This window comes from Muntiacus reevesi, chromosome 3, assembly GCF_963930625.1.
Source record: "Muntiacus reevesi chromosome 3, mMunRee1.1, whole genome shotgun sequence".
NCBI lineage: Eukaryota > Metazoa > Chordata > Mammalia > Artiodactyla > Cervidae > Muntiacus > Muntiacus reevesi.
In genome coordinates, this window is record NC_089251.1 from 82,028,616 (window position 1) to 82,050,116 (window position 21,501).

Genomic DNA, 21,501 nt, shown 5'->3' on the forward strand with positions numbered 1-21,501 from the left:
GTCTGAATTTGGCAAGAAGGAGTTCATGATCTGAGCCACAGTCAGTTCCCAGTCTTGTTTTGCTGACTGTATAGAACTTCTCCATCTCTGGCTGCAAAGAATATAATCAATCTGATTTCAGTATTGACCATCTGGTGATGTCTATGTGTAGAGTCTTCTCTTGTGTTGTTGGAAGAAGGTGTTTGCTATGACCAGTGCGTTCTCTTGGCAAAACTCTGTTAGCCTTTGCCCTGCTTCATTTTGTACTCCAAGGCCAAATTTGCCTGTTACTCCAGGTATCTCTTGACTTCCTACTTTTGCATTCCTGTCCCCTATAAAGAAAGGACATCTTTTTTGGGTGTTCTAGAAGGTCTTATAGGTGTTCATAGAACCGTTCAACTTCAGTTCCTTCAGCATTACTAGTTAGGGCATAGACTTGGATTACTGTGATATTGAATGGTTTGCCTTGGAAATGAATAGAGATCATTCTGTTCTATTTTGGTCATGAATCAAGGTAAATTGGAAGTGGTCAAGCAGTAGATGGTAAGAGTGAACATCAACATTTTAGGAATCAGTGAACTAAAAATGGACTGGAATGGCAAATTTAATTCAGATGACCATTATATCTACTACTGTGGACTAGAACCCCTTAGAAGAAATGGAGTAGCCCTCATAGTCAACAAGAGTCCAAAATGAATACAATATAATATATATAGATATAGATCCATGCTATATACACGAGAGATATAACCTTTATGGTATTAGTATCTTGCCTTCCTTTTTCAATAATTCTAACCATGAGCTAAAAGCACTGGTCACCAAACCAATTTGAAATAACTCTTAAGCAGGTTTGTGTCCAAAGAAAGGCAGGAGGGTGGGGGTGGGGAACAATGCTGATCCTGTTCGTTCACATGATTCTTGACTGTGAGATGATGAATAGTATTTCTTTGTACACAATACAGTAGCTGCAGGACTCTGCCTTTGCCATGCTCCCAACCAGACCGGAACGCAGCAGCTCAGAAATGTAAACAGGCCAGGGTTCCTCAATCCAGAAGGAGTGTGCCGTGAGGGCCTGGTGTATGTATTTACAATTCAGGGGAATTTTTTAAAAAGCAACAACCACCAGAATTAAATCTCATGTTGTCATTTGTTTTTTGCTTTCTTTTTAAATTTTTTCACTTTTAACAAATATGAAGAGCAAATATATAATATAAAAGATTAAAGGGATTCAGGAATGAGTACTTAAAAGGGGAGCTACGCTCTCCACAACCCCATCAAGTGCCTTCCTTCGTAATGCCATCTTCAAGGGTTCCAGGTAGCCATTGTTTTGTTGTTGTTCAGTTGCCCAGTCATGTCTGGCTCTTTGCAACCCTATGGACTGCAGCATGCCAGGCCTCTGAGGTAGTCATTCAGTTCAGTTCAGTTCAGTCACTCAATCGTGTCCGACTCTTTGCAACCCCGTGGGCTGCAGCAAGCCAGGCCTGCCTGTCCATCACCAACTCCCGGAGTTTACTCAAACTCATGTCCATTGAGTCAGTGATGCCATCCAACCATCTCATCCTCTGTCGTCCCCTTCTCCTCCTGCCTTCAATCTTCCCAGCATCAGGGTCTTTTCAAAGAGTCAGTTCTTTGCATCAGGTGGCCAAAGTACTGGAGTTTCAGCTTCAGCATCAGTCCTTCCAATGAATAGTCAGGACTGACTTCCTTTAGGAAGGTAGCCATTAACCACTATTTTTTTAAAAAAATTATTCTATAAATATTTTATAATCACTTCAAATGGAATGTAACCTTTAAGAAGTGTGAATTACTATGTTGTACATCTGAAACTTACATAATATTGTACATCAACTATAGCTCAGTTTTAAAAAAAGAGGTACAAACTATTGGTATTATGTACCTATTAACATATGTAAGCTATAAGGATACACTGTATAGCACAGGGAATATAGTCAACATTTTATGATAACTTTAAATGTAGTATAATCTATACAAGCGACTTCCCAGGTGGCGCTAGTGGTAAAGAACTTGTCTACCAATGCAGGAGACGTAAGAGACTCTGGTTAAGTCCCTGGGTCAGGAAGATCCCCTGGAGGAGGGCAGGACAACCCACTCCAGTATTCTTGCCTGGGAAGTCCTATGGACAGAAGATCCTGGTGGGCCACAGTCCATGGCATCACAAGGAGTCTGACATGAACCAACTGAGCATACACGCACAATCTATAAAAACTACGTTCACCATGTTCTACACCTGAAACTAAGACAGTAACTGTAAGTCAACTATACTTCAAAAAGAATACTTCCCTCCCCCCAAATTATTCCCTGGCTTTTCTACATAATGTTACTTTATTGCTATGCTTATTTTTGCACTAGAAAAAGAAGTTATGTTGTTCATCTTCTTTGACTTGTTTTCTCTTAACATTATAGGTTTTAAGAGTTCATCTAGAGCAATTGAAGTTCAGTTATTTAAACAACTGTGAGACAGTCCATCATTTAAACATACATCAATGATTTTTCATCCACCCTTTTTTTCAGTGGACATTTGGGTCTTCTTCCATTTTTTTGCTCTGAGAAACAAGGCTGCTACAGCCATTCTTAAGTATCCTTCTAAAGCACATTTGTAAGAGTTTCTATAGGGTGGGTACCAGTGTCACACAGTAAACAAGCAATCAAATTCAAGAGATAATACCCAATTGTTTCTAAGATGGTTATATCAATCTGTGCTCCCACAACAATGTAGGAATTTCTGTTACTCCATATTTTTGCAACATCTCATATTAATAAAGTTATCAAATAGGAATAAAATGGCATCTCCTTATTTATCATTTCCTATTATTTCTAATTCAAGATTTATGGTTTTTAAGCTGTTTTATTTCTAAATTTCTAATACTGATACAATTGCTTTTTGATCAGAAAACCTGTATGATATCAATTCTGACTTGCTTCATGATCTCATGTAAGGTCAATTTTGTAAACATTTTGCATATGCTTGAAAAATGTATGTCCTCTTTGGCTAGATACATGGTTTCAACTATGATTACTAGATCAAAATTATTAAATGTAAGGCTCCAATCAGTGTTTTAGATACTTACTAGTACTTTTTTGTCTCTTGTTCTATTAATTATCAAAAGATAATTTCTTTAGCAGTGCCTATCTGCTACTAAATCCTTCCACTGAATTTTCTTTTAAACACAAATAATATGCTTCTTTTTAAAATTTATTTTTAACTGGAGGATAACTGCTCTACAGTGTTGTACTGGATTTTGCCGTACAACAGTGTTAATCAGCCACGTGTATACACATATCCACTCCCTCCTGAGCTTCCCTCCCACTCCCCCACCCCATCTCACCCCTCTGGCTGTCACAGAGCACTGGGTCGAGCTGCCTGTGTTACACGGCAATTTCCCACTAGCTATCTACTTTACATAAGGTAATGTATATAAAAAGCTGTATGTACAAGTGTATATAAAAATGTTACATACAAAAATATACATAAAAATTGTTTCTTTTTTTCATATCTACCTGATCATTTTTGTAGTCTCATGTTCTCTATCCATTTTCCCCTGATTCATTTTATTTTTAGGAACACATTATATGGGGCTTCCCTGGTAGCTCAGCTGGTAAAGAATCTGCCTGTAATGCAGGAGACCCCGGTTTGATTCTTGGGTTGGGAAGATCCTCTGGAGAAGGGACAGGCTACCCACTCCAGTATTCTCGGGCTTCCCTGGTGGCTCAGCTGGTAAAGAATCCACCTGCAATGCAGGAGATTTGGGTCTGATCCCTTGGTTGGGAAGATCCCCTGGAGAAGGGAACAGCTACTCACTCTAATATTTTTGATGTACATAGATATATCAAAAATTGTTCCATCTTTTTCATATCTATCTGATCATTTTTGTAGTCTCACGCTCTTTATCCATTTTCCCCTAATTCATTTTACTTTTAGGAACACAATACATAGATAGCTGTTGAATACTCTGCTTAATACTCTGTATTCCATGTTTCCAAAATCTGAAGTCCTTTCAGATGTACCTCTCTTCTTTCTGTTCATTTGTTCTGTTGACTGCCATTTATGATGGCTTGTTTCCTGTATGTATTCTGTTATTTTTGACTATGATATGAGCTCAACTCTGTAGGAATGTTCTAAGGCTTGTGTGTGAAGGTACAATCCTCCAAGGAGGATTAGCATTAGCTTCTGCCATTTGCCTGTGGCATGAAGATCAGGTTCCATTTGGAAATAAAATTTTCCTTCTTGAGTTTTTGGGTTTTTTTTTAAGCCTAATCCAATAGTGTACATTCTAGCTCCAGGCTCCTTTGAGTCTGGGTCAATGATTTTTAAATCAGGGGAGTCCCTTACCGTCATGACACTATTTTTAAAAAAATATTTAAAACTGGCACAATAGAAACTGCTTACTCTTAAAAGGATGAAATGTGATAAGAAATATAAAGTATAAAATGCACACATGGCATACACAGCAGGTGCTCATTAAAAGTAAAACCTCCTGCTTTATTTCTAATCCTCTATAAGCCACAATTAAAAACCTTAATCTTCTGCCTACCCCAATTTTCTCATTCAGAAATAGCATTTCTCTTTGGGGCAATTTTTCATGCAGCTGTTAAGATACACTTTCACATTCTGTTAACTTTCTGTAAATGAGTGTCATTTAACCACACTGGGTCTCAGACTTACCAGCTGCTTTTATTTACTTCTATACATCTTAGGTTCCCATGTAAATTAAGTTCCTTGAAGATAAGGATGTTTTTTTATTTACCTTCTGGCCAGTGAGAACATAATATATGCTCAGTAAACTCGGATAAGTGAAAAAATCCTCTCACAAAACAGAGAGCAGTGCATCAATATAGGGTACACGGGTGTAGGTGGCTGATCACCATCTGAGAAAGCGCATATAAAGGGAAACACTGACTACTTCTAGGGAAAAGGGAAAGGCAGTAAAGAAAAAAGACATATACATTTACAAACTCAAACAGTGTATGTGGCCTTTCCTACTGGCTCAGCAGTAAAGAATCTGCCAGCAATGCAGGTGATTCAGGAGATGTGGGTTCAATTCCTGAGTCAGGAAGATATCCTGGAGGAGGGTATGGCAATCCGCTCCAGGATTCTTGCCTGGAGAATCCCATGGACAAAGGAGCTTGATGGACTACAGCGCATGGTGTCGCAAAGAGTCAGACACAACTAGAGCAACTGAGCATGTTGTATGTAATGCAACATATATTTATATAATACATTAAATTTATCAACTCATAAAATATGCATTGATTTCACAATTTTCTCTATAGCAGACACTAGGTAGAACAAGCGTAAGCCACTGAAAATCTATCATATAATCATAGTATATTCATATAAGATTTATAGATAGAAGCAATCAACTTACAGCATAACAGTATCTTCCCTTGAGGTAATACAAAAAGGGTTCTTCAGGTAAAAATTCGATTGCTTTATCTAGATGTTCCTGAAAGAAAATTAAAAAAAAAATGTCATCTCCCAAGTCTCAGGCAGTGTTGAATGACACTCTACCTAGCAATTTCAAAGGGACTTTATGATGCTGTTTCCTCCCCCTCTTTATCATTAATACAATTAAGCTTATCAATAATTCAATCATCAAAATGCTCACAACTACAAGTGTGATTATGATTTAATAAGGTTACAGAGGAAGTCACTTTAAAAAGAGAAAGCAGCCAAGTTGCATTTTTGTCTGCCCATGACTTGCTACCCAATACTTCAGTTCAGTTCAGTTCAGTCGCTCAGTCGTGTCCAACTCTTTGCAACCCCATGAATCACAGCATAGGCCTCCCTGTTCATCACAAACTCCCGGAGTTTACTCAAACTCATGTCCATCGAGTTGGTGATGCCATCCAACCATCTCATCCTCTGTCGGCCCCTTCTCCTCCTGACCCCAGTCCCTCTCAGAATCAGGGTCTTTTCCAATGAGTCAACTCTTCGCATCAGGTGGCCAAAATACTGGAGTTTCAGCTTCAGCATCAGTCCTTCCAATGAACACCCAGGATTGATCTCCTTTAGGATAGACTGGTTGGATCTCCTTGCTGTCCAAGGGACTCTCAAGAGTCTTCTCCAACACCACAGTTCAAAAGCATCAATTTTTCAGCACTCAGCTTTCTTCACAGTCCAACTCTCACATCCATACATGACCACTGGAAAAACCATAGCCTTGACCAGACAGACCTTTGTTGGCAAAGTAATGTCTCTGCTTTTTAATATGCTGTCTAGGTTGGTCATAATTTTCCTTTCAAGGAGTAAGCGTCTTTTAATTTCATGGCTGCAATCACCATCTGCAGTGATTTTGGAGCCCCCCAAAATAAAGTCTGACACTGTTTCCACTGTCTCCCCATCTATTTGCCATCAAGTGATGGGACCAGATGCCATGATCTTAGTTTTCTGAGTATTAGGCTTTAAGCCAACTTTTTCACTCTCCTCTTTCACTTTGTGGGTATAACGGAAAAAAGAAGAGCAGAACTAGGTGATAGAAGAATCTACCCACTTGACATTGTCAAATGGTTATAGGGAGCTGGAAAACAAAAAACTCTTTGCCCATCCTTACAATTATTGACCCTGAGGGGTTATTTACTGAGTGAATATAACTATTTGTTGTTGCTGTTCAGTTGCTAAGTCATATCTATGCTTTGTGGCCCCATGGACTATAGCATGCCGGGCTCCTCTGTCCTACACTGTCTCCTGGAGTTTGCTCAAATTCATGTCCATTGAGTTAGTGACACTATCTAACCATCTCATCCTGGGCTGCCCTCTTCTCCTTTTGCCTTCAGTCTTACCTAGCATCAGGGACTTTCCCAATGAGTCAGGTCTTCGCATCAGGCAGCCAAAGTATTGGAGCTTCAGCTCCAGCATCAGTCCTTCCAGTGAATATTTATGTTTAATCTCATTTAGGATTGACTGGCTGGATCTCCTTGCAGTCCAAGAGACTCTCAAGAGTCTTTTCCAACACCACAATTCAAAATTATCAATTCTTCAGCACTCAGCCTTCTTTACGGTCCAACTCTCACAACCACACATGACTACTGGAAAAGCCATAGCTTTGCCTATACAGACCTTCGCTGGCAGCGTGGTGTCTGCTTTTTAATATGCTCTCTAGGTTTGTCTTAGCTTTTCTTCCAAGAAGCAAGCATCTTTTCATTTCATGGCTGCAGCCACCATCTGCAGTGATTTTAGAGCCCAAGAAAATAAAATCTGTCACTGTTTCCATTGTTTCCCCATCTATTTGCCATGAAGTGATGAAATCAGATGCCATGATCTTAGGTTTTTGAATGGTGAGTTTCAAGCCAGCTTTTTCACTCTCCTCTTTCACCCTTATCAAGAGGCTCTTTAGATTCTCTTCACTTTCATTAGAGTAGGTTCATCATATCTGAGCTTGTGTATATTTCTCCCAGAAATCTTGATTCCAACTTGTGATACATCCAGTCCAGTATTTCACATGATGTACTTTACAAAGAAGTTAAATAAGCAGGGTGACAATACACAGTATTGATGTACTCCTTTTCCAATTTTGAACCAGTCAGTTGTTCCATGTCCAATTCTAACTGTTGCTTCTTGACCCACAAACAGGTTTCTCAGGAGACAGGTAAGGTGGTCTGGTACTCCCATCTCTTTGAAAATTTTCCAGTTGCTGAACCACACATTCAAAGTCTTAAGCATAGTCAATGAAGCAGAAGTAGATGTTTTTCTGGATCTCCCTTGCTTTCTCCATGATGTAACAAACGTTGGCAATTTGGTCTCTGGTTCCTTTGCCTCTGCGAAACCCAGCTTGTGCATCTGTAAAGTTCTTTGTTCACGTATTGCTGAAGCCTTAATTGAAGGAGTCTAAACATAACCTTGCTAGCATGTGAAATGAGTGCAATTGTATGGTAGCTTGAACATTCTCTGGGATTGCACTTCTTGGATTGGAATGAAAATTAATCTTTTCCAGTCCTGTATCCACTGTGACTATAACTACAGGCACATTATAAATAATGAGTACACTCAATACTTATTTTACTCATTTATCATGGCAAACTTAAGTCCTACATTGAATTCTACTCCTCCTAACAAATTAATTTGTAGAAAATGTTAATGAATTAATTCCAGCCATGTTTATGATGTAGGTGAGCTCACGACCAAAAGGCTAGTAAGACTCTGCCTTTAGAAAAACAATACTCATCTATTTTGTGATTTCAGGTTCTATAATAATAATAATGATTTTTAATCAATCAAAGAGCTTGATTCTTTTTGGCACAGTACTTTTAAAGACCGACATTTCATTTAAGTAAAAAAGATGAATTCCTAGAGATAAATTTGTTGAATAATTTGATTTATACTTGTTAATGGAACATTAACAAGCTACATTAAAACATTTTTAATATCAAGAAATACCTTGAAGCGATATCCATAGTTAATTTTGTTTTGTAAGCCCTCAAACTCAGATACATAGCCACACAAAACTGCATACCTGAAAAGGATAAAAACAGTGGACACTGTGTAAACTTTTAATGAAATATGAAATTTAACATTTAAAAAATATATCTAAACTATTCATTAATATTTAACAAAAGTATTCATATAGATATGAATGGAAGGACCCTAAAAATAATAAATACTTGACATAAACATGAGGCCAGTTTCCTCATCAATAACTGGGGATACTAACACCCTCTATCTTGTATATGTGTTGTGAGGGTAAAATATCTAAAACGTAATTGCTTAGAATAGTACCTGGCATGAGTGAGTTTCTCATGATGAGCTGCTGCTATCACAATCATCAACATCAAAGTCACAAAGAGACTCTCAGGAAAGTCTAATCAAATTAAAAGTACTAAACTGAAAAATATACTGTGTCAACAGATTCCTGTTTCTTTTTCATAAAAATAAAAAGTTCACGGTTCCCTTTAATGTCATTTGAAAATTAAAATAAGTATCATCACTAAAAACAAAAACTAATACAAAATTTTTAAAAATACTAAAATCAAAAATAATTTTAGATTATGTTTTTTCAAAAATTTCCCATGCCCTTCAATCCTTCCTTGGAAACACATTACTACAATATTGCATCTCATGAATTCTTTCCTTTTTTTCCATTAGGAATATAAAATTTACATCAATAATTACATGACTATAAATTGGATACAATATTTGTTCAGCAAACTGCTTCCTCTAAAAATTGGGCATATATTACTTTTTACATTCAGACTATTTCTGTACAAAAGTATTTAGAGTTTTTCTGTCTGAGGCAAAATATTCATTTACTTAAATATCAGTATTTCAAAAGTAGGTCCTAATTTTCATTTGCATTTTCATAACTGAAGTGGAAATGCAATTTTGGGTATTATTTATCTTGATTGTTTCTGTGTATACACATGTGAACTTTAAAATAAGAAGGTGAAGAGAACAATTTTCTTAATTTAGAATAGTCAGACCATTCCTGGACACAGAAGATCACACAATTCACAACAACTTATGCACAACCAATAAAATGGCCACTTTTCAGTTATAACTTTTTTGACCTCTTAATTTTCATTAGAAAATCAATAATGTCCTAACAGTAAAAGCAAGAGTTAGGACAAAAGCAACCTATTAAAGGTGAGCTGAGAACTTACCTATGTTAGGAGATACTACTTAAATTACTATATTTTAAAACTATCTTAAATTACTATAATACATTTATCATAACTGTTGTTGTTTAGTCACTTAGTCGTGCCTGACTCTTTTATGACCCAGGGACTGTAGTTCATCAGGCTCCTCTGTCCATGGGATTTCCCAGGCAAGAACACTGGATTGGGTTACCATTTCCTTCTCCAGGGGATCTTCCCAACCCAGGGATTGAACCTGCATCTCCTGCATTGGAAGGCACATTCTTTACCACTAAGCCACCTGGGAAGCCCAACACAACTGTAGCAATATTGATATACAATACTGAAAAATTTTATAATGAACCAATATTAATACATTATTGTTAACTACACTCATGCTTCCTTCTAATTTCCAGCTGTTTTTTCCTCATGTCCTTAAATTTTGACATTTTTGTCTCCATCCCTCCTTTCATATTTATCCCTGTTAATTCACATATTTTTTAGTATCTCTTTCCCATGTGAAAATCTTTTAGTTACTCCTGTCATCCATCATCCACCCTGTTTCTCCTAATTTTGTGCCAGTTGCAACCTTTATAAGAATACCTTCCATATCTTCACCCACTGAAAAAAATGACTGAACATACTAGTGTCTAAGATTCAGATCTGGAATGATAGAATAATTATATTGTCAACAGATATTCTGTTGAATAATTGAGGCTCAAACCATTCTCACACCACAGGTAACCCAGAATCTTGCCTGTATTTTAACATTGTCTCCAAGAAGATTACAGGTGAACTTGTTTTCATGCTTTCCTTAAATCCAGACAATTAGCTTAATTTCCCTACTCTATCCACTAGCAAAGAAAAAATAGATCATGTCACATTTTTAGAAAAATCTATGTTGGATCTACTTGAACTTCATCATTCACAGAACACCCAACCAACTATTTGTGCTGGAGTCAAAGGAAAAGATTCGATGTTCACTGATCTACAGTGGTGGAATAAATCTTCTGTTTTCTGAAAAATCAGTAAAGCTTATGCACATCTGATCTAGCTTTTACAGAGTTCTTTCAGCACATTCTTTACAAGTCACTCTAAGTGAAGGGGAAAAAAAGGAAAAAACATGACTTATGAAAACCATAATATGAAATATGTGCATTTTCTCTTATAAATAATCTGTCACCAGAGTCTTATGCTTTTTTAAGTCTGTTTCTTTAAAGTCTAAAGTATTATTTATCTTCTTACAAACCATAAATTCAAAGTTCACCTGACCACTTTTCCCAAAAGAATCATCATTTCTTTTCTGGCAATCAATTCCACCTATAACTACATGTATGTGGTATATATGTTGTTCTTTTTGATACTGTTTATCTTGAAAAATGTAATTTAAAATTTTACTTTGTAAACTCTTAGATTGATGGGAACAAGTAAGCAACTATACACAATATGGTCTATGGCCTCCATCTAGAGGTTGTTCTAACTATATTTGCTTTAACAAAAATTCTATATTTTCTTTGCATCTATAGCAAATATTTTAATAATTGACAAGCAGCCCTGTCTCAACAACTAGTAAGCAACTATTAACTCAACTCCAAGAAGCTTCTGATTTAGGGCCAATGCTCTTTATACTGTGAAAAAGCAGAGGAAGAGTAATGTAAAAGATGAAATACTGAGTATATACAAATATAAGATCTGGCTTTTATTTTCCCCACTTACTGTGTGACCCTTGGTTACTAATCACAACACCACATGGCACACACATATACCAGCCTCCACACACAAACACCATACACACAGACTGCTTTGTTTACACTTTCCATAAAATGGAAACAGGTTGTTCTGTGAAACACATGCATGTGGATATAATTTGTGAACAGTAGAGCACAATGAATATGCAAGACATTATTTATAATTAAGGTCAGGCCTGATTAGCTAACAAACTGCGAATCCATTGGTAATTTTGCTCTCTTGATTCTAGAAGTATTTTAGACTGGTACAACAAAAAGAATAGAATTTTACAGAAAGCTTATGTAGCTTTAAAGTTACAAGGCAATTTCATTTGGAAAATATGAAGATGAAAAACAAATTTTTAAAATAACATTTGTTTTTTAATTATTCCCTTGATATCAATCCTTTATGAAATTATTCCTAATGATTGCTCTTTTATTTCAAATTGAAGGCTTATAAACCATCACAGTGGAGAAGGCGATGGCAATCCACTTCAGTACTCTTGCCTGGAAAATCCCATGGACAGAGGAGCCTGGTGGGCTGCAGTCCATGGGGTCGCACAGAGTCAGACATGACTGGAGCGACTTAGCAGCAGCAGAAACCATCACAGAACCCTGTAAACCATGGGTCAACAAACTTTCGCTTCAGGGTTAGGTAACAAACATTTTAGGCTGTGGGATCAGAGAGTCTGTTACAACTATTCAATATCATTGCTATGTACAATGCACAGGGATGGCTGTGCTCCAATAAAATTTTATTTACAAAAGCAGGCAGTTGCATTTGGCCTGGAGGCCATGGTTTGTCATTTATACTAAATGAATGAGAAAAAGTCTTTTTTTTTTTTCTTCATTTTTCTTTTGTTTTTTATTTTTTAATTTTTTTTAATTTTTATTAAATTTTATTTTATTAGTTGGAGGCCAATTACTTCACAACATTTCAGTGGGTTTTGTCATACATTGACATGAATCAGCCATAGAGTTACACGTATTCCCCATCCCGATCCCCCCTCCCACCTCCCTCTCCACCGGACTCTTCTGGGTCCTCCCAGTGCACCAGGCCTGAGTACTCGTCTCATGCATCTCACCTGGGCATGAGGTGATCTGTTTCACCATAGATAATATACATGCTGTTCTTTTGAAGCATCCCACCTTTACCTTCTCCCACAGAGTTCAAAAGTCTGTTCTGTACTTCTGTGTCTCTTTTTCTGTTTTGCATATAGGGTTATCATTAACATCTTTCTAAATTCCATATATATGTGTTAGTATGCTGTAATGTTCTTTATCTTTCTGGCTTACTTCACTCTGTATAATGGGCTCCAGTTTTGTCCATCTCATTAGAACGGATTCAACTGCATTCTTTTTAACGGCTGAGTAATATTCCATGGTGTGTATGTACCACAGCTTCCTTATCCATTCATCTGCTGATGGGCATCTAGGCTGCTTCCATGTCCTGGCTATTATAAACAGTGCTGTGATGAACATTGGGGTGCACGTGTCTCTTTCAGATCTGGTTTCCTCAGTGTGTATGCCCAGAAGTGGTATTGCTGGGTGATATGGCAGTTCTATTTCCAGTTTTTTAAGAAATCTCCACACTGTTTTCCATAGTGGCTGTACTAGTTTGCATTCCCACCAACAGTGTAAGAGGGTTCCCTTTTCTCCACACCCTCTCCAGCATTTATTGCTTGTAGACTTTTGGATAGCAGCCATCCTGAGAAAAAGTCTTAACATATTGAGGAAAATTCCAGCAGAATAAGATATTTTCATGATATTTTATTACAATTGACTATGGAATCAATCAACCTAAATTTCACCCATTGTTTCTCAAACCAAAGTTTTAATTTTTCTTTTCCATCAGCCTAAACCTCTACTACTGTATTTAATTGAATGAGAATTCTTAAATCTAGTAGGTACATCACAATAAATTCTAAAAATTAAGATAAAATTGACTTTTGAATTTATTAAATTTTATTAACTGACCAGATTTTAATTGTTTTTTAATTAAAAAGTCATACTGAATAAAAAAATCATGTGAAACACAAATGGATCAGTACTCTGTGTGTTTCTGTGTGTATATGGATAAGATTTCCCTCATGGTCAAATATCACCATTATAAATAAGGTATTTGCGTGTGAGCTAAATTGCTTCGGTCATGTCCAACTCTTTGTGACTCCATGAGCTGTAGCCTGCCAGGCTCCTTTCTCTATGGGGATTCTCCAGGCAAGAATAGTGGAGTGAGTCACTTCCAGGGGATCTTCCCGACCCAGGGATCGAACCTGCATGTCCTGCAGCTCCTGCACTGCAGGCAGATTCTTCACCACTGGTCCACTGGGGAAGCGCAAATAAGGCAGTGAGTACACAACAAAAGGACTTCTCTAGTGGCTCAGTGGTAAAGAATCCACCTGAAATGCAGGAGCTGCAGGAGGCATGGGTTTGATCCCTGGCTCGGAAAGATCCCCGGGAGAAGGGCACGGCAACCCACTGCAGTATCCTTGCTGGAGAATCCCATGAACAGAGGAGACTGGTGGCCTACAATCCACAGGGTGGCAAAGAGCTGGCCATGACTGAAGCGACTTGGCAAACATGCACACACACAACAAAAGTGAAAATAGATGAACAAAGGAGAAGCAGCCAGATTAGTGGAAGACAGGTTGGGAAATACACTAAGGAAGAGTTAAGCGTAATCTGTCCTCACACAGTGAATTTTAAAGTGTTTATGATGCCTTCAGGGAAGATTCAGGATTGTTCTTGTATGGAAATTTGGAAGTTCACACTGATAAGTGTCCTCAAGTTGAGGATTAACATCAAATGTACCTTTTTAATGTGATTCTTCACTGACACAGATGGCTGCATGGAAGAAGGAGGCCTTCCCTGGCGGTTCAGACAGTAAAGAATCCACCCACAGTGTGGGAGACCTGGGTTCGATCCCTGGGTTGGGAAGATGTTCTGGAGGAGGGCATGGCAACCCACTCTAGTATTCTTGCCTGGGGAATCCCCATGGACAGAGGAGCCTGGTGGGCTACAGTCCATGGGGTTGCACAGAGTCATACATGACTGAGCGACTAAACACACACAGCACATACGACAAGGCAGAGGACACCAGAGAAAGAGGAAGCAGAGGCTCAGAGTTAAGAGTAGGGCTTGAGTATTCTTTCTGCATCCAAATCTGGCTAATCAGCACCCAAACATTTACAATACCAAAAGAGATGAAGACAGTGTAGCTTGATCAGTAGAAATTCCTTATGGTTATACTAAAAACGGAAGAAGAGAGTACCTTAACACGTATTAATTTATTAATATTCAGTTCAGTTCAGTTCAGTCGCTAAGTTGTGTCTGACTCTTTGTGACCCCATGAATCGCAGCACGCCAGACCTCCCTGTCCATCACCAACTCCTGGAGTTTACCCAAACTCATGTCCATCGAGTCGGTGATGCCATCCAGCCATCTCACCCTCTGTTGTCCCCTTCTCCTTCTGCCCCCAATCCCTCCCAGTTCAGGGTCTTTTCCAATGAGTCAATTCTTCACATGAGGTGGCCAAAGTATTGCAGTTTCAGCCTCAGCATCAGTCCTTCCAATGAACACCCAGGATTGATCTCCTTTAGGATAGACTGGTTGGATCTCCTTGCTGTCCAAGGGACTCTCAAGAGTCTTCTCCAACACCACACTTCAAAAGCATCGATTTTTCAGCGCTCAGCTTTCTTCACAGTCCAACTCTCACATCCATACATGACCACTGGAAAAACCATAGCCTTGACTAGATGGACCTTTGTTGGCAAAGTAATGTCTCTGCTTTTTAATATGCTATCTAGGGTGATCATAACTTTCCTTCCAAGGAGTAAGCGTCTTTTAATTTCATGGCTGCAATCACCATCTGCAGTGATTTTGGAGCCCCAAAAAATAAAGTCTGACACTGTTTCCACTGTCTCCCCATTTATTTGCCATGAAGTGATGGGACCAGATGCCATGATCTTAGTTTTCTGAATGTTGAGCTTTATGCCAACTTTTTCACCCTCCTTCACTTTCATCAAGAGGCTTTTTAGTTCCTCTTCACTTTCTGCCATAAGGGTGGTATCATCTGCATATCTGAGGTTATTGATATTTCTCCCGGCAATCTTGATTCCAGCTTGTGCTTCTTCCAGCCCAGCATTTCTCATGATGTACTCTGCATATAAGTCAAATATGCAGGGTGACAATATACAGCCTTGATGTACTCCTTTTCCTATTTGGAACCAGTCTGTTGCTCCAGGTCCAGTTCTAACTGTTGCTTCTTGACCTGCATATAGGTTTCTCAAGAGGCAGGTCAGGTTGTCTGGTATTCCCATCTCTTGAAGAATTTTTACAGTTTATTGTGATCCGCACAGTCAAAGGCTTTGGCATAGTCAATAAAGCAGAAATAGATGTTTTTCTGGAACTCTCTTGCTTTTTCGATGCTCCAGCAGATGTTGGCAATTTGATCTCTGGTTCCTCTGGCTTTTCTAAAACCAGCTTGAACATCTGGAAATTCACAGTTCACATATTGCTGAAGCCTGGTTTGGAGAATTTTGAGCATTACTTTACTAGCGTGTGAGATGAGTGCAATTGTGCGGGAACTTGAGCATTCTTTGGGATTGGAATGAAAACTGACGTTTTCCAGTCCTGTGGCCACTGCTGAGTTCTCCAAATTTGCTGGCAAATTGATAGTGTTATGCAAAAAAAGGAAGGTTGTTGGCTATAGAAATAATAGCCAAGACCCTCATATACTGGAGAAATGACCTTAAAGATATCTACCAGGATGTTAATTGCAAAATAACCTTCCTCCTAGAATTCTGGCAGAGGCACTAAGGGTACAGAACAATACTTTATCTATTAGGTACGCCAGTTCCTAAAGCAAGATGTTCATCCATGCATGACACATGCACGAGTGAAATGACTCACAAGTTCTGCCAGGCTTAGCTCTTCATCCATCTCCAGGCCATCTAAGAGAAGGCAAAGAATTCTCTATAGCAGAAGAGAGCTGGAGGGGGGCAGATTTCTTCAAATAGAATTGCTAGTGTACTTGGGAGTCTTGTCCCACCTTTCATGGGAGAAAGAACGGGCTAGGCTTGTATCTCATTTTAAGCCATGTGATAGCAGCTTCAAAAGATTTGCTCTTATTTTGGCATGTCCCTTAGAGTTTGTCCTTTAGTGTTTGGGGGACATAAAAAATGTTCTGATTCCTGCCCAGGGAATTTTAAAATGAGAGTTTGTGAGTGGTGCTCCCCCTGCTGGTGGCAATATAAAGAAACAGGTCTGTTTTGAGAAAATGGATTGCAATTTTGAATTGGTGGAGGAAATAAGAATTTCCAGGATAATAAACGTGGACCTGCAGAAAAGAAGTCATTTTAAGAGAGATTTTGCCTAAAGCATCTCAGAATAATAAAATAATACCAAAGAGGTGCGGATTTCTGAAAACCTAGGTCGGAGAGAAGGGTCATAGATAAATGTATTACTAGCACCTAACATACCTATATTGCTGGGGAGAAAAAATAATTAAGGAACTGAGAAATGCTGCAAAAATGCAACTGTGAGTAAAATGAAGTGCTAATTAAAAGCAATCTATTTCTTCTTGTGTTTTATAATTCTAAATATACAAAGGATACAAAACAAAACAATACTCTCAAGAATAATTTTTTTGTCCCAAGGATACCCACCTACAACCATCCAACTAATTAAATTTCCTTTGTTTGAGTTTTCTTATACTAGAAATGGCTTTTCTTTCATTTATGGAATGTGTATACCTTGTCATCAAGGTATAATAGCTGATGTGCTTTTATTCTTTGAAGCATTCTCCCTACATTTCATTTAGAAACATGACATCATTTTAGCATTTGTTTCCAAACAAAATCTTATATAAATATAATTTAATTAGAATTTATCATATTCAAAGTTATTGGACTTGGTAGATTCAGTTATGAAATATTCAGTGAAAGTTTATCTTAAAAACATTTAAAATATACATACTGAAAAATACATGAAAAGAAACAGAACAAGAACAATTACTGCATAAATTCTATGTACTTACCATAGATGACAATATCCATTCTTGGGTGCTCTCATAATAGCTTTTTCACCTAATGTCTTTCCTGAAAGATAAATGTACTTACAGTTTGGTACCTTCATGTGAGTTGGTAGGGGGTAAATTATTGAATTAAGTCAGTAGTTTCCAAAAGTATGGTCCCAATACCAAAAGTCATTACCCAGAATCTTGTTATAAAAGCAAATTTGGGGCCACATGGAAGATTTACTTGATCATAACCTCTGAGACATAGCTATCTGCATTAACTGGCCTTTAGCGGTTCTGATGCAAATTCAAGTGTAGACTCACTGGACTAAGTGATTTGACCAAATGCAAAAGAAGTCATTCAATCATTATTAATAGCCATTGCTTTATAATTAACTCAACCAATATTTATTGAGTACTTTCTAAATGTCATATTATGTGAGCCAATAAAAATTCAAATAAAACACAATTCTTGACCTCCAAGAATTCACTGTTCAGTAGGCAGCCGGTATATAAACAAAAAAATTATGTGTAAAGATAAAAACAAGGTTAAAAAGAGCATAGCAGAGAATGGAGACAGCAACTCTATCTAAAGAGGTAAGGGAAGGTGTCCCAGAGAAGCTCTTATCTAATCATTCATAACAGTGAACACATTCAGTGCATCAATAATTCCCCTAAATAATTTTACTTCATTTTAGAATAACTTTTAATAATCTGTTAATTTCTGGATAGAGGTTTGTTTAAACCACATTCTCAAAATCTTTCTCAAAAAGCTGCTATTTTATACAATCTCCTTTTCTCTGCTCTATTATTTTTTTTGCTTGAAGAGCAATGATGTGATCCAATGATCTGAAAAACGCTCTTCTAAATAAGCAGTTTAGATAATCTTTATAAATAAAAATCTTTTATTCTAAAATCATTCTCCTATCTGTTAATTTGTTAAGGTGGTATTCTATAGCTCTCTCCATTAAGAGAACTACCTGGAGTATAAATCTACATAAATTGGAAAAAATTAAAAAGCAGTCTTTTAAAATAACAACTGATATTACATTGTGGGCATATATTAGAAGAGTTAATAACTTGATAACGAGTGCTTGAAAAACATAAATATTTTTAATGTATAAACATTAAAAACTAAATCAACATCTTACCTACATTACCAAGTGAACAAAAATAGCTTTGAGGGCACTGCCATAAGCCTAAAATAGAGGCGATTCCACGGCTCTGAAAGTATAAAAGGGAGCCAGGTAGTATACATACTGGTTTTGTAACCTCACTGATGCAGCTTCAGCCTGAAAAGAAACCTATTTCCCTTAAAAAAATTTTTTTATTTTGTGGTCTATTTGTGTCCATCACTTAATCCTGAAAGTTACAAATATGTTCTTTTAGATATAAGGTTCATATTTGATTTGCAAGACAGTCATAGGACTTCAACAGATGTACTGCAAAAATGGGACACCACAGATAGCAGGTTAGGAAAGAATTTTGTACTCTCCAGGGATCAAATCTTCCCTCAGTATAACAAGTTCAAATATACTGTCATGAGGAGCAAGAGTCAGCAAACTCTTCCTCCTTCATACTGAGTGCCCATGCCCTTCAACTCCAGTCTCCAATTTCCTGGCTCCTGGGTTCTTTGCCAGGCACTTATTACCTGTACACTGAATTACAATTGCCTGTCTCTGTATTGATCTTGTCAAATCATTTGGCATTCTGGCTGTTATTCTTTTGTTGTTACTTTAGAAAACAGGATGGCAATAATGAACAATCATGGCCTCATCACTCTGCTTAAACAATTGTCAACTCAAGGCTTACCTTGTTTTACTGAGATAAATTTTGAAAAAACATTAAAGTCTGAGTAGTTATTTCTTTGTGGCACCTGGAGTTCTATGTTATAGGAAGCAAGAAGGATTATTTTAATTTTTGGTGAAAGACTACTATTATTATTGCTTCTCAAATTATTACCACTTAATGTATCATCTTTCTATGATTTTATAAATTTTGAAAGCATGGAATTTGAGTTTTTCAGTTGCCTATCCTAATATGCTCAAATATTTTTAGAGACCATATACTGTTATCTAAAAATTCATTCGTGGTTTACTATAATAATGATTACTACCTGAGAATAATTAATATTCACAAAATACTTACCAATATTAGCATAATGCTTCTTTTCTTGTGTATTTGTAGATAGTTCATACATGTCTCCATAAGCACGAGCAAACCGCCAAATAAACTCTATTTCATCTCTAAACTGAACACACAGAACTGCCCATTAGATAAACTTTGTAATGTGACTAAACTACTGCAACATTTTAAAAAATTAGGTAGGTAAACTGGTACTTAGAAATGACTGTATTCATGGGCATATCACACTTTAAATTCAAATATTCATGGCTATAAAAAAATGTAGATCACTATATTCACGGTGATCTAATGTAGTGTTACATTTGGGTCTTAAAAACCAATGAATATTATGTAGACACTAGCTCCACACTATGAAGAAGAGAAAATTGATAGGTGTTAGAATTTATAAATTCTCTCTGGGTGGTAGTATCCTCTCCTTGCTCTCCTTTCTAACTTATCTACTATCAATATGATGCCTCAATGGGCATTTCAGATAATATCTGTAAGTTACTAGAGATTATATATATTCAAAAGAGCAGTCACTTTTTTTTTTTTTACCTAAATTACCTAAAACACAACCCTAGAGATTTAAAAACTTTTGAGTTCATGTGTTTAGAGTTTCTAAATCCTTAAAAGTTAGCCTTAAATTTCTCATGGGAAAGAAGATTTATAGATCTTTGTGATATTGCAAAATCCTTTTTTCCCCTTTGGTGGTTGTGGTGGTGGTGGGAAGGATGAGCTTTGTCAATTCAGTCCAACATTAAACATTGAAAAATGATTACTGGTAGAAATACAGTGGAATACTAATGACTTATATTAATAACTGAAAGATAGTGAGCTTAAAGTGTAGCTTTTCCTCCCTTGAGAAGCAGTACATCTTGTTCTTTATCTGTTATAAAATATTTAAGAAATACATCAAATTGATAAAATCAATGTCAATCTGTATAATCAACGGGATCTCTGGTTCTCATTTTTATGACCTTTGAGCCTAATGAACCCTTCGTTGTTGTTGTCGTGTCTGACTGTTAAGTTGAGTCCAACCCTTTGCTACTCCATGGGACTGCTGCAAGCCAGGTTCCTCTGTCCTCTACTATCTCCAGGAGTTTGAACAAATTCATGTCCATTGTGTCGATGATGCCATCCAACCATCTCATTCTCTGTGGCCCTCTTTTCCAACATCAGGGTTTTTTCCAATGAGTCAGCTTTTCCCATCAGGTGGCCAAAATACATATTGGAGCTTCAGCTTCAGCATCAGTCCTTCCAATGAATATTCAGGGTTGATTTACTTGAGGATTGACTGATTTGATCTCCTTGCTGTCCAAGGGACTCTCAAAAGTTTTCTTCAGCACCACAAGTTTGAAAGCATCAGTTCCTGGATGTTCAGTTTTCTTTATAGCCCAACTCTCACATCTATACATGACTACTGGAAAAACTATAGCTTTGACTATATGGACTTTTGTCAGCAAAGTGATGTCTCAACTTTTTAATGTGCTGTCTAGGTTTGTCATACCTTTTCTTCCAAGGAGCAAGCGTCTTTAATATCATGGCTACAGCCACCATCTGCAGTGATTTTTTAGCCCAAGAAAATAAAATCTGTCACTGTTTCCACTTTTTCCCCATCTATATGCCATGAAGGGATGGGACTGGATGCCATAATCTTAGTTTTTTGAATAAACTTTTTTATTTACTTTTAAAACAATTTTAGTAATATTATAAAAAAAAATTTACACCAGTCATTTAGCTTTTGTAAACTGTGACACAATTGCTGTGATCATAACATGAATGGAAGAGTAGATTAAATAAAAATTAAAACTATACAAACAGGTTATTACCACATATATCTTACCTTTTCTTTGTGGTCACAAAGCAGCTCAAAACTCTCCACTTTTCTGGACTCATTCACTCGTAAATTATCAGCCATCTGAATAAGGGCATCTAAATTTAATTCCTCCACATGAGTGTTAAATGCCTTAGGGACTGGAAAACTCTGTTCTTCAGTGTCAGTATTAGCTGTAACATACCTAAAATTGCAGAAATAATCATCAACTCTCTAGAAAGTTATACTCT

General features: G+C 37.2%; 1 protein-coding gene across 2 annotated transcripts in view; it reads right to left on the reverse strand.

Moving 5' to 3' along the window:
* RMDN2 (regulator of microtubule dynamics 2) overlaps positions 1 to 21,501 on the reverse strand; it is a 66,185-nt gene that overhangs the window by 21,552 nt on the left and 23,132 nt on the right. For both annotated transcript variants that reach the window (XM_065927390.1, XM_065927389.1), the window contains exons 3-7: positions 21,281 to 21,455; positions 19,459 to 19,561; positions 17,332 to 17,392; positions 8,375 to 8,450; positions 5,367 to 5,444 (exon numbers count right to left, since the gene is read on the reverse strand). In XM_065927390.1, coding sequence (XP_065783462.1) covers positions 5,367 to 5,444; positions 8,375 to 8,450; positions 17,332 to 17,392; positions 19,459 to 19,561; positions 21,281 to 21,455 — 493 coding nt within the window. The remainder of the gene's footprint in view (positions 1 to 5,366; positions 5,445 to 8,374; positions 8,451 to 17,331; positions 17,393 to 19,458; positions 19,562 to 21,280; positions 21,456 to 21,501) is intronic.